Source organism: Balaenoptera physalus, assembly GCF_965194825.1.
Source record: "Balaenoptera physalus genome assembly, chromosome: 14".
NCBI classification, from domain to species: domain Eukaryota; kingdom Metazoa; phylum Chordata; class Mammalia; order Artiodactyla; family Balaenopteridae; genus Balaenoptera; species Balaenoptera physalus.
In genome coordinates, this window is record NC_138893.1 from 38,762,231 (window position 1) to 38,776,135 (window position 13,905).

General features: G+C 39.9%; 1 protein-coding gene across 1 annotated transcript in view; it reads right to left on the bottom strand.

Annotated features, from left to right (window-relative positions):
- Positions 1-336: 336 nt before the first annotated feature.
- TDRD1 (tudor domain containing 1) overlaps positions 337-13,905 on the bottom strand; it is a 40,673-nt gene continuing 27,104 nt past the window's right edge. The window contains exons 19-25 of the mRNA XM_082424044.1: positions 13,397-13,516; positions 11,763-11,879; positions 9,328-9,495; positions 7,915-8,142; positions 7,221-7,267; positions 4,652-7,140; positions 337-4,554 (exon numbers count right to left, since the gene is read on the bottom strand). Coding sequence (XP_082280170.1) covers positions 7,048-7,140; positions 7,221-7,267; positions 7,915-8,142; positions 9,328-9,495; positions 11,763-11,879; positions 13,397-13,516 — 773 coding nt within the window. The 3' untranslated portion in view covers positions 337-4,554; positions 4,652-7,047. The remainder of the gene's footprint in view (positions 4,555-4,651; positions 7,141-7,220; positions 7,268-7,914; positions 8,143-9,327; positions 9,496-11,762; positions 11,880-13,396; positions 13,517-13,905) is intronic.

Genomic DNA, 13,905 nt, shown 5'->3' on the forward strand with positions numbered 1-13,905 from the left:
CTGACAGTTTTACATCTGTAGTTGGGGGCATTTCACATTTTCATTCCATGATTAAGAAGTAAAAAGGCTGAAACTATAAATACTGGTGGAGATATTGAAACGGAGTAGGACCCTATATGGTCCTTGCCCCCCCATGTCCTCAGCCTGCCTTTTGTCTGTGAAAAAACTTTAGTCAAAGAATAAGTTTAATCAGAGAAGTGAGAAAATGCAGAAACAGAGGAAAACAGTCCAACAAAATAGTAATAGTTTAGTCATTAGGCAAATCAAGGACTTCTAGTTCCTCTTCAAGGGCTATAGATAATACTCTGAGCCACATCCTGCGAGCTGATACTGAAACGCCCGCCAGGTGGAAGAAGTGACGACAAGACTGTAGCCACGACATAAGCTGCCACAATTCCGAGAGCTGGCCTCAAAGACATGGGAACAAACCGACCCTGGAACTAAAGATTAACTGTACTTAAAACAATCAAGATGACGCCGATCAGACCACCGCATAACCAAATTCAAGATGACTGTCGGAGCTGACTGTGCTGTTTCTGCATGCAGCCCCCTCCCTCCGCCTATAAAAGCTCTTGCCCCCTGTCAGCTATGGGGAGTTGGCCTTTGGACAGGCGTCCGCCCTTCCCCCAGGTTGCCGGCCTCCAAAATAAAGCAAACTTTCCTTTCCACCAACCTTGCCTCTTTATTGGCTTTAGAGTGGCAAGTAGATGGACCCCTTCTTTTGGTAACAGCATCAGTTGCTTCAAACTCCCTCACATCAAAGGTTAATCACCTGAGCCTTTCTACCACGTATGCGTGGGCGGGGAAAGCAGGTGGTCCAGGCTATGGAGTGTGCTGAGTGGTTGACTAGCAGCGGTAGAGGACTTTAATACAGGGAGAAGCTGGGCAACTACTTTCGTCAAACATGGCAACCCCTCCCTTGTGAAGATTTGTGGAAATTTAAAAAACAGGCACCATGAAGGACCTTCATCCCAAAGGGCTTGTGAGCCCCTTGCTTCCAAGGACTTGCCATATTCATCGTTGTGGCCCCAATGCCCTGTAACTCTACATAGTTAAGTGCCCTTTTAAAATGTCAATTAATTCATGAATTGCCCTATACAGCATGTCTCAGTTGTAAACACACAAGGTATAAAGACAACTTTGAATTCCACGAAGAGATAAAGGGAGACTTTGGCTCCCAGCAATGTGCAGAGGGAGACACCCAGTGCAGTGGAATGACCACCGCTTTGGAGATGAGGTGGTTTGGGGTTCCCCACCCAGCTCTCTTCCCTACTGGCTTTCTCACAAGAGATAAGATGCTGAATTTTTGACTGTTCAGTTTGCTGGACTACAAAATTAAAAGTTGATGGGTATAGTGGTTCCCAAACCTATGGAAGCCCAATTCAAATTCTTTGCATCCACTCCCCCACATGATAAAGCAAGGTGAAGCACATATTTAAAAACCCAGAGGAGGATTCATAATAGAGCCACAAAAGTTGTAGATTTCCCGGAACCCACAGGGCAGCCACTAACCAGAACCCTCTTGCCGAAAAATGAAAGAACAGGAAACAACGCATGTTAAACGGCGAAGAAACCACCCCAGAGGAAACAAAGGGCCTGGTTCTCAAGCACTCCACAGGCAACAAATTAAGCCAGAGCAAAAACTGTGGCGCTAACAGCAGCAAGAGAGAATAAAGGCGTGGCAGGGGGACATAAGGAAAAGAAACACTGCCATGTTGAAGCTAAAGACCCTGAGGTTTGGGGCAGGCACCAATTGTTCTAAGGGTTAAAGCATCTCAACTCTTTAAAACAGTGAGAAAAATTTTGCATAAGGTTTTACTGGATTTGCTTTTAGGAAATGTGATGCTTTCTGGCTACATGAGTAAGCATGGAACGTCTACAAAGGCAAAGGCTTGGGTAACATTCAGTCATTCAATCAACATCCAAAACCACATATGCACTCGACTTCAAACTGTCAATACTTCCAAATTTTGTGTCTTCAGTTTTCACATATATGTTCACGCCTTAATGTAAGTATTCACTGAGTGCATTTTGAGAGGAAGCTGGGCGCACCCTTGGAGGCAGCAGAGTAGGCTCTGCCTGACGTATGATCAGCCTCACAGTCGGTCTCATTTCCTGGAAGGCTCATGTAACAGGAGGTGGGCACCTGATCATCAAAAGGTTATCACAAGTCTTTAAATACGGCGTCACCTCAGGGTCTCAAGGTAAAAGGAAAGCATAGGAAAATGGCTGAGGCTGGGCAGCTAAAGCCTTAAATGAAACCAATGTTAGGTCATCTGAAAGCTACTGCCAGGATTTGAGAACCTTCCTAGAGAAGTTAGACTGCAGTGCCTGAACGGTAACTTGAACAATGTTCAGCCATAGAAGAAGTGTTAGCAGTTCTATGGGTGAGCCTTCCACGACTCCTGCCCCATGCAAATGGGCAGAAGTCTTAGCCTATGTGAACCTCTCTTTAATTTCAGCAAACAAAACCATCCTACGACTTCTAACGGCACGTTTGGAACCACAGGCTGCCCTCTAATTCATCTGGAAAAACAGAGCAAACAAAAAGCACCCTTGAGATCCTTCTGTTTAACAAGTGAAGCACTGCTTGGGTGCAAGTCTGGCTACTGAAACACCCACAGCGGTGAGTAGCCCAGGTGTCGCTCTTTGGCTAATCCCAGAAGAGCTCGATTTGCCAAATCCAGGCAGCAGTCATGCTGGTGATGAGCCCACGAGTTACTCTGTTGGTTTTACTGCTCTGGTCTGGCAGCCTCAGAGTGGCGGGCGTCACAATGACTTTATTCCTCGCCTCGAATTTGGCAGTTTAAGGCCCTGCTGAGAAGGATCCTCAGGTTTTCTGGAACAAGAGAGCTCGAGTTCAGGCTCTCACTCACCCTTGTTCACAATTTTGAAACTTTTTCATTTCTAGCGGCCCTAGCAAAGAACATTCTACCAAAAGAAAAAGGCATATCAAATATGTCCTCTTGCCACACTGCCCCCCGCCCCACCACCCGTTCACTGCTTAATCCATGGTTAAAAACCTCTTCCCTTGCACAATGGATCTGATTTGTCTCAATATTTGCATGCCCTATGCCAAGGAATATAACTATTTGTTTGATTATATGGTCTCAGGTGTAAGTGCTTACCTACGACTGAACTAGGTATTTTGAGGGAACCCCAAGACCGCGATTGGCAGGTGTTGACGGACCACACATGGCCCTACTGAACAAAAAATACGTCACTTACCTCAGTGTCAGGCACACAGCTGGGGCTCAGTAAACATGTGAATTAATGTGAAAGATCAAAAATAAGATCTGGTGGTCCAGTACGAGAATATGAGAATATGCTGCATTAATCCAGAAGACATTTAACCCATCTCTCTACTTGTGAGACTAGCACTATAGATTATGTTAGTTTCTCTTTGGGAACAAGGCAAATAGCTCAACCACCAAATATTATTAAACTCCATTTAATTTAAACTGTTTCTATTCAAACTTCCAGTATGTACCATATGATAAAACCTTGGAATCTGATGAACTTAGATTTTTTTTTTAATGTGTTCCATGACTTGCTTCCTTAATTTTCCTTAATAAAAAGGACAATTCTGCGATTCCAGTTTTCATTTGCATTTTCATTGTGATTGGAATCGAACAGGGTATGAACAAACTAAATGTCCAGTGCTCCTAGTATGTGCCAACAAGAAAAGGAAATTAGCAAAATGCTGCTGGCAATAAGAACACAAGGAAAATCTGGCTGTGAAGGAAAAGGATTTTATTGGGCAGCTTAAATTTTTATCTAATAGAAGCACATCAACGTTTGAACAACTTTTAACATGAGGAAAAACTCCACTTAATCTAAGCTGACACACATTACCAGTAAAAGCAAAAAAAAAAAAAAAAAAAAGTCAAGTTTCTTCTTTGAGTTGGTGACAACATCTTCTTAGGCTGTCACAGTCTGATACTTAAATCATGGAAAAATTCCCAAATAGAAACTTACAGGCTGGCAGGAAAGTCAGCTGGCCCATAATTCTGCATATGTGAGTTTAGAGTTTAAGATGACTGTATGTGCTTCCAGAAAAATATATACTCTAACGTAGCTTTTTAACTTAAACTGTTAACTATATTTGTGCTTCAGACAATGTAAATTCTATCTACACTAACAATCTAAGTGGCTACAGATTGGAAAGGTACCTATGGATGGCAGGAGCAGAAAGAGGAACTGCCTTCCGCCCACCTAGTGGGTGAGAGCCCAAGGGCAGACTGTGCCCAAAGGCTGAGGGAAACGTCATCCGAATCAAGATGGAGAGAAAGAAGCTGATGACCTCAGAGAGAACAGGATAAGAAGGGCCGAGACCCAAGCAACAACAAACCAAAGAACATTTATTATGTGCAAGAGGCAGATTGTGACAGGGAGAGCAGGGCACATTTTACTATGAACTATATCAAACGTACAGAAAAATCCAAAAAATAAAACTCATGTGTCTATCAACTAAATTGATCCAGTATTAACCCAGAGCCATATTTTCTTCAGTCTCTTTAAGTAATAAAAAGTTATATATACACTAGACAGCCCCTATGTATCCCTTCCCATATTCCCACGCACTTGGTATATGAATCTTTTATGCAAGACTTATTTGGGGGGAAGAACTTCGAGGGGAAAAAAATAAAACTACCCAACCTAGACAGAAGAGTGGTAAGCAAACAAAATTAAGGCATAAAAATGTCATTAAAGAAAAAGTTTCCAAGAAACAAAGACACAAGATGCGGTACTTTCTCTCCTAAGTCTAGCCTTCGCTACTTCCTTTCTCGTTAAGTGTTGATCTCCAAGAGAGAGTGTTTCTGCAAGAGAAAAATCAACTATCATTATGCCTTATATAAAAACTCAATCACCATGGTTCTTAATTTCTATCTTAAGTAAAAGCAAACCAAATATTCACTTTGAACTGAAATTAAGTCAAATCTGCCGGTTAAAAAAAATTCACCGCCACAGTAACAGTGCTTTATGTCCAGTACAGCTGTCTGTTCTCCCCTTCACAGATATAAAATACAGCTGTTTGCTCTCCTCCAAATATAAAACATATTTTTATTAATTTGTATGCTGAAATACTTACCGCTTTTGAATAATAGATTACAGAGAGTTTTATGTTCTCATCATCACATCACGCCTAGTTTAGCAATTTTACAATAAAATTACTAACAAATTAAAACAAGTTTCTCCAGAGATGATGAAAACACTGAAACTTTAAGCACATTTTATCTTTCTCTAAGAAGAATAATTTAAACAATTATCCAACTATATTTTCACCACAATGAAGGAAGTATGCTTAAGGAACCATGTGTGTAATTTTTTCTAGTAACATAACCCCTTAGTTTCTTGCCCTCCAGAAGTGATCTAATCTAAAATGATATTGTTGCACAGCTACAGGTAAGCAGCAAACGGCGGTACGGAGAATTCAGCTTGCATCGTAAGACCCACTTTCCAGTCTGTGTGTGTGGTTTTTGGGCAGCCATTTAACCTCCCTGAGCCTTCACCTCCTCATCTATAAAATGAGCCCTACCTTCTTTTAATCTTCTGGGCACTGTGAAGATTAAATATGTGACTATTAAATAATGCACTACTCAAATATAAGGTATTACACTGTATTCAAAGGTAGACAAACTATGTATTTATTCCTGCAGCAGGGGTAAAGCCAGTTCAACCACTACGCTTTAAATCAAGTGGTTTTTTTTTTTTTTAAGGTAATGTCTTCAATCTATTTAGAAACAATGGAAAATACAGGTTTCACCTGAAGTTGTGTACCCAAACACACTCAATATTCTTATGCGGAAAAAAGCTTATTGCACACATATAAAGATTAAAGCACATACAGTGAATCAACTTGATTAGAAATATGATGATTTGGCACTAGGACTAAATTCCAGAAGTTCATGTCATTGCATGCTTCTCAATCTATGAAATTTAAATTATCATTAAGCTTAAGATTTTAAACTCAAGTATGGTACACAAAACAGCAGTCAGTATTAAAACTTAATGTATTAGAAAGGACTGAAAGTTGTAACTGCAAGTCAGCATTTATTAAAAATAACCCAAAACTTGAAGTAAAATAAATCATCTCAAAATAAATCATGAGAATCAAAACCCTTGATCTTGCATGAATGATATTTAGCTTAGAACTTAGCCATACTTTCTTAGAAACAGAAACAAAACAACTGTCCATTATCACGTGGAGAATAGGTTTGACCCCAGTAGGTACCTCCTTGAGAGTTGCTACACCCACAGAGCCCCCGAGAGCAGGAGGACCTCGGGAGCTACTTGCAAATGGTCAGATATAAACTGCATGTTAGCCAGCAAGAGTGCACATACTGAGTAAGTCAAAGATCCTTTGCTTTTAGCTAGAATTCTATCAATTCAAAGTGGCGAGAAGGACAATTTCATTTTGGTCAGAAGTTCTAATTGGCTACTGATCACAAAACAATTTCCGAGGGCCACCTTAGAACAAAGGATCCCAAGGCAATATAAAAAAGCAGGGGAACCACTATTCAAAATCCACCAATGTAGTCTTTAAGCACTAGAGTCACCGCAGCCAGAACAGGAAGACTATGTTTTGTTCTGAAATGAACTATACTATCAGTGCAGCCCATTTTCTGTTCTTGGCCTCTTAGAACCGCTTCACAAAAAGGGCTACGTGTTTTTATAGAAGTGCGTACAAGGGAGAGTTAATTTCACTCTAGACACAAAGAATTTCAGGCTAAGCTTGACCTCATGACAATTTTTACAAGTCCCTGCAAATATCATCAAGAGCTGTCTCTATGTCAAACACAGTAAGGAAAGGACGCTGCAACCCGGACAGCCCTGGACTCAGTCCCACTAGCAGTGTCAAAGGGAGCTTACCAAACAAAACCTAGGAAGACAGCAGAAACACTACAGCCAGACCTCAGATCATCAGACTGCAGAATAAAGTACAGCCTCAAAACGGGTGTCACCCCATTAGCTCTGTCATGACAACATGACTGGAGATGTCCTGCTGCGGGTTACACAAGTGCAAAATCATCAAATTTAACTTACTTAACTTTTAAACAATTTTTTCATTTCAATAAATTTGTTTTGATTGGTTGGATTGTTTAAGAGGAAGAGAAGAATCTGTTCATGTTTTTCAACCTGAGGGTGAGAAGAAATGGTGTTACTTCATTCCTAAAAATGTTGGGAGGATAATTTCACTTAAAGGAAATTTTACCCACTTGTTTCTGTAGCTCTGTGCAGCAGCAATTCATCCTGTTCACCTTTTCTAAAAGCAAATGCAAAAAGCCATTAGACGACTAGCACTATAAGTAACAGGAAAAACAAAACAAAACCAAACCTGCAGTCTGAACATATACAGATCTGCCCCTCAGGGCAGATCCTTTCCAACTACAAAGGACCTGAGCAATTAATTTTTCATTTGGGCTTTATGTTATCTCCTCCTGTCCTGGGTTTTACCAAATGAGTGCCCTTACCTCCGAGGTTTCAGGTCTTTTGCCTATCATACACGGGGTATCTCTTTTTGGTTGAGGGCAGGCCTGCCAAAGCATCATCTTATGAAATAACTAGTAAGATCCATTCTCAAATATGTTGAGTTCTTCTCACTTTGATCAGGATCAAAAGGAAGTTGGAAGCTACTCTGAATGCTTGACATTTCTAAAGCTCTCAGCATCAATTCTATCAACAGCGTCGCTGAGCCTGATCTAAGGAAAATCTGGACTGGGAGGCCTGCTTCCTTCCAGGTGGCTCCTCTGAGGTGGCAACGTGAGTCAGCACCCTGCTGCTGGATTTGTAGAGGAGGATGACAGAGGGAACGTGGCCACAGAGAATAAGGAAAGATCAGGTCAACTAAATTGATTACGTCTGTTCTTGGTTACACTCACATCTGCTATTAATTAGACTTGAAAAAAATACCTTTATTTAAAGCACTTTGCTTTTTAGATGTGATCTTTTTCGCCAGACCATACATCACCAGCTTATCAGCCAAATTGATAGTACCATTCTCAGAACACTTCTCAACTGACACTGTGTGGACATTCTTGACAAATCCTTTCACAGAAAGCATTACATTCTGATGCAACATGAAATTTTTCAGTAGCTCTATTATTAACTGAGAACAGCTTCCATTCAATTCCACTGGTCCTGGAAAAAAATTGATTACTAGAGTTAATCTTCAAGTTCCTGAAAGATGATATTTAGATAAATTATCTAAGGATAATAAGCAAAAGGCTCACTGATTTTAGCTAGGTTTAGGTATGCTTTGATGTACTACTGCTGTTGCATTCAAAAAAATCAAACTTAATAAATATTCCTCGATCCCTACTATGTCAAGCATTAATTTAGGTCTAGAAGCCACAACACAGACAAATGTCTGCCTTTGTGGACTTACATTCTAATGGTAGAAGCAAACAATAATAAATGTAATTTTCCAACTCTCCGAGTCAAAACCAAAGCAGACTGTGAGGAAATCAGTGCGTTATTATCTACTGGGACCTCTGGGTAAAGAAATCAGGAGTAAGAATAAAACGCTACTTTAGCATTTTAGTTCCTTTTATTCCAATTCCAACTGAAGGGCTGAATAAATACGCAGATACGGTATAAATAGGAAGGTAGCCCAAAATGGTGCCATTTGAATGTCTCTCGCCTCTGTGACAAAGCAGAAAGACCCCCACGCAAGAGGTCAGATGACTGACCCCAGTTCACCCTGGCCCTGCCACTTAACTAGCTTTGCAACCTGAGGCAAACCAGAATCTCTGAGTCTTGACTCTGAAACTAATCTGTAAAACAAAGGTGGAACATATGAACATAATTTTTGTGAGAATGAAAGAACAATAAAAGGTATGAGATTTTTTTGTAATCTCTGCTTGATATTTAGAAATCCGGGCCGTTGCTTAAAATACCCTTTTTTTTTTTAATTTTTAATTTTATTTTTGGCTGCGTTGGGTCTTCATTGCTGCGTGCGGGCTTTCTCTAGTTGGGGTGAGCAGGGGCTACTCTTCGTTGCGGTGCGCGGGCTTCTCTTGTTGTGGAGCAGGGGCTCTAGGCGCGCGGGCTTCAGTAGTTGTGGCACGTGGGTTCAGTAGTTGTGGCTCGCAGGCTCTAGAGCGCAGGCTCCGTAGTTGTGGCGCACAGGCTTAGCTGCTCCGCGGCATGTGGGTTCTTCCCGGACCAGGACTCGAACCCGTGTCCCCTGCATTGGCAAGCGGATTCTTAACCACCGCGCCACCAGGGAAGTCCTAAAATACCCATTTGTTTCAGACTTAGTGCTATAAAAGAAAGAAAAAAATCCCACAGACACCCAAATTGGAAAGTGACTTAATTGTCTACCTTCAAGGGAACATTTAATAATTTGGAAAGGAAGCTCCAGGTGGCTGGCAGCGATTGGCTGCACTCTGCAAAGAGGCAGAGTTTCAATGTTTCCATAGTCTGCATAGAGCACTTTCACATCAGCAGCTGATGTCCCCAGAACAATGGCACGGTACCAGAAATCATCAACTGAAAATACAAAGGAATCTCAGGTGAGAAGTTACGTTCAATGATGCCCTCCTCCTTTAAGATGGTTATTCACAGTTACATTTACATCACTTAGAAATTCACACCAAGACTTCTGACTTCACACCAAGGAGTCTAGATTAAATACGAGCATCACATCTACTCCTTGCAGATTCTACTCAAAAGACAGTTACAGGACTAAATAGAAAAAGGTCTAAAACCACAAGGATAGAGAACAAGAGGGAAGACAATGTAATAGTGGAAGGTGGAAAGCAAATACATCAGTGGAAATGATTTAGCAGAGCTCAACTAAAGCTGGGTGTAAAGAAGCCAAGAAGCATCTCAGTTTGCATCTCAAATCCCCAAGCAATCAAGGCTCAATAATTGATGCTACTCATTCAAAAGCTGGAGCAAAGACGGAGATGAAACGGGGATTGGATAACGGAAGCAGAGCTGCTTTCCCAAGGCATGTGAATAAACTTTAGTTTATAAACACATTTACACGTAATATCTATTTTTAAAGTTGCTAAAGAGAAAAGATCAGTTTTATGTTTATGTGTTTTAATAACGCTTAGAAAATTCCCCCTTTTCAGGTAACTGCTCCTACCCATGGGCAGAAGACTAGTTTCCTCTCCAGAGAGGACGAACCGGAAAGACTATGGACTGGGGAACGTGAGGCAGAACAGAGGAGGGAGTTTACAAGAACCCTGTCAGGCAAGCTACGCACTCCAGGCAGGAGACGACCATCTCAAGCAAAAGCACTTCAAGACACAGGCATCAGGAGCTCCCAGTGAAACGGCAGAGCCAGGTCACCCTACAGGAAAGTCCACTAAGTAGACAAGCTCTGCCTGCGCACAAAGGAACTTCCAATTAGCTTCTTAGTGCTTCACCTTACATAAACGAACAGCGACGGATGACCAGACAGTAGAAGAAAGTCTCTGACATGAAAGAGAAGACCAAAACAAACACGAACTCAAGGAAACAGAGACCCAAAGACGGAGAAGACCATGAAAATTAAAAGAATGATATTAACAGCCTCGGAGAAATGACCTTCCATCCTTAAAGCAAGTACAAGACAGTTATTAAAAACCACACACTTGAGAAACAAAAAAAGCTACTGAAACCAAAAATGTGATATTAAAAATGAAATACGAAAGGCTGGAAGAGAAAACTGAGGAAATCTCTTAAAAAAAAAAAACAAACAGCAAAGGAAATTCAGCAGAAGAGTTTAAGTCCAACATGAGAATACTTGGAGTTCATAAAGGAGCAGGAAGTAAAAGAAAGGAATAAAAAAATTCAGGAAAAATTTTCAAAACTGAAGCTCATGAATTTCTAAAGGGCCCACCCACTGGGAGCTCAGTACAATGGTGAAAACAAAACCAGTGCTGAGTCAGATCATAAAATTCAAAACTTGGGATGAAGAGATTACCAAAAGTTCCAGAAAGGAGGAAAAAAGTACGTACAAAGTTTGGAGAACCTGAATGACATCTACCTCTCCACCAGCAACACCCACAATGCCTTCAAAATTTTAAGAGAAAGATGATTTCCAACCTAGAATTCTATCTATAGGTAAGCTATCAAGTAACTATTAGGGTAGAATAAAGACTTTTTCAAACATGAAAGATAACAATATTTATCTTACATGTACCTTTTCTCAGCTTCTAGAGGATGAGATAGATATACCAAAATATTAAGAGTAAATCAAAAGTAAAGGACCCAGAAAACAAGTTGAGACGAGGGAGGGAGAAATCTAGCCAACAAGGTGTGGTGGGAGAGAAATCCAAGAAACATAGGGGGTTCGTGCTGAAACAATCTCCAGCATGATGGTGAAAGGAAAATTTCAGGATGACAGCTCAGGTCTGGAGGACAAGCAGTCTGGATAGGAGTGGGTCAGAAGGCTGGAGCTGCCTACAATATGATAAAAGTTGATAAAGTACAGGCAGTATTCATGGAGAGAATTTATACCAATGCAGAGAACTGGAGATCATTAGTGAAAGTATATAGAACACCAGTAACAAAAAAGGCTGCAAAAGAAAAATGTAATTATAGTAACTACATGGGTAGGCTGTGAATACTGTTTATGCAAACCTAATAATGTAATACAGAATACTTATCTAAACAAAAATTATGACACATTCCTACTGGGAAGAAAGAGAGGGAAATAGTAGATCTAGTTGTCATACAAAAGAAGAAGGAAACTAAATACATTTTTAAACTGTAAATCTAAATTTTAAAGTGAACACTGTTTGGGGAATAGAAAAGAATCTTACCTGTGTATCTGGCACAGCACGCATCTCCAATTTTTGGTCTATAGGCCGATCGACTTTTCTGAGCACTGCAATATTCTAACAATTCGGCTGTCAATACACACAGTTTTTCCTGATCTTCTAAAATATATATAGAAAATGTTTTGTGAAGAAATTTTCAATGCTACTATTTATAGAAGTATTTATATAAAAAGGAAAGTCAAATCTAATCACTCAAAAAAGACCCCATATATATTAAAATATACATTTATATTTTTAAAATAGATAAAGCCAAAAAAAGATAAAACCACTACTGGTTACCTTGTGGGGAAGGGATGCAAGACTGGGAGGGGGCAAGAAGGAAGCCACTGGGGGGCTAATTTCTTGATCAGGGTGGCTATTCTAGTGTGTTCCTTCTACAAAAACTTGTTCTATTAAGTTGCAGTTTTACGACTGTTCAGTATACTTTTCAGTTAAGTGTGTTACAGTTAATTAAATGAAGCAAAGTACTTCCAATTCATCATACCATATGTTATGGTCAGGATGCAATAATCCTAAGACCCTGCTTTCCACTATACAGTTTAAAGTTGATTATTCCTAATACTGGAGAATAAATTTAAGAGCAGTTATCGTTATCACAATTCTTGGTTTGACCATTTGAAAAAAAAAATTTTTCATTTTTTTCAGCTTTCAAATACCTGCAAATTATTTTGAATAGCAAACTTGCACTAACTCAGCCTCTGATACTGCAAGAATAAACTTAAATACACTGGGGCTTCCTTGGTGGCGCAGTGGTTAAGAATCCGCCTGCCAATGCAGGGGACATGGGTTCGAGCCCTGGTCCGGGAAGATCCCACATGCCACGGAGCAACAAAGCCCATGCACCACAACTACTGAGCCTGTGCTCTAGAGCCCACGAACCGCAACTACTGAAGCCCGCGGGTCTAGAGCCTGTGCTCCGCAACAAGAGATGCCACCGCAATGAGAAGCCCACGCACTGGAACGAAGAGTAGCCCCCGCTCATCGCAACTAGAGAAAGCCCACGCGCAGCAACGAAGACCCAACGCAGCCAAAAATAAGTAAATAAAATAAATGAATTAAAAAAAAAAAAACTAAAATACACTGAAGAGATGCCTTAATTGTAATCTTTCACAAAATAAAAAAGGAAAAGGAAAGTCAACATTTATATGCTACTTTTCTTCATGATTAGGGCCCGTGTAAAACATTTCTCTAAGTTTCTAAGATACAGTAACACTGTGATTATAGACTGATTAGGAAGTACTCTTCCAACGTATCTAAAACTGTTTTGGTTCAAATTCTCTTAATGCTTGTAGAAGGTTAGCGTATTAAGTACAATTCAATACAGACAGTACCTATTTTTAAACAAGAAATTATACAGTAATTAAGGACGTTGCTTTGTTATAAAAAGCTGTAGATGATCAAGACCAGGTGGAGTAGGTGCTGAATGCAGGGCATGTTCACGTTCGTGTTTTTATAATTAAATTTTCCTTAAGTGCTATTATGATCAACTAAAACACTGAGTGAAACAGAAATCATTACCTTCTTCTCCCCATCACTTCCTAAGGAATTCAGGTAAGTTCATTCTACAGTTTAAAAGACCAGCATAAACATGTCTCAAACTTTGTTTGGTTTCTTACCTGGCATTTCATTTGGTAGAGCATAAAACAAGTTTGGGTTTACGATTTCTAATATGTTTGCCTGTACAGCTTTATTAACTGGCAATTCTATTGTCCTCCACTGCTCAGCTGAAGAGGTGGCTGAAAACATACGAAATACAGGTCTCTCATGAAAAAGATAAAATTTAGTATTCTACTGAATACCAACATTTCCAAATTCCCAAAACGAAAATCTGTATTTTCATAAAACAATCTGTTTAATTCGAGGGATTTTAGTGCGCATTACAAAAAAGCTCAATCTATAGTAAGAATCCTTAAACTATTACGCTCCTATAGTATATTTCAGTAGTATATTTCCATTTCTGTAGTATATTTAATTCTTAAAATTTACTCAAACTTTAAAGGATACATAGCTGTATGATACACGTCTGCCTGACAAATAATTACATTAAAAATGAGTACAGTATTTAATAAAAAAACCATGTTTCCATAAATATTAAACTAACTTTACCTATTACTAATCTATTTCC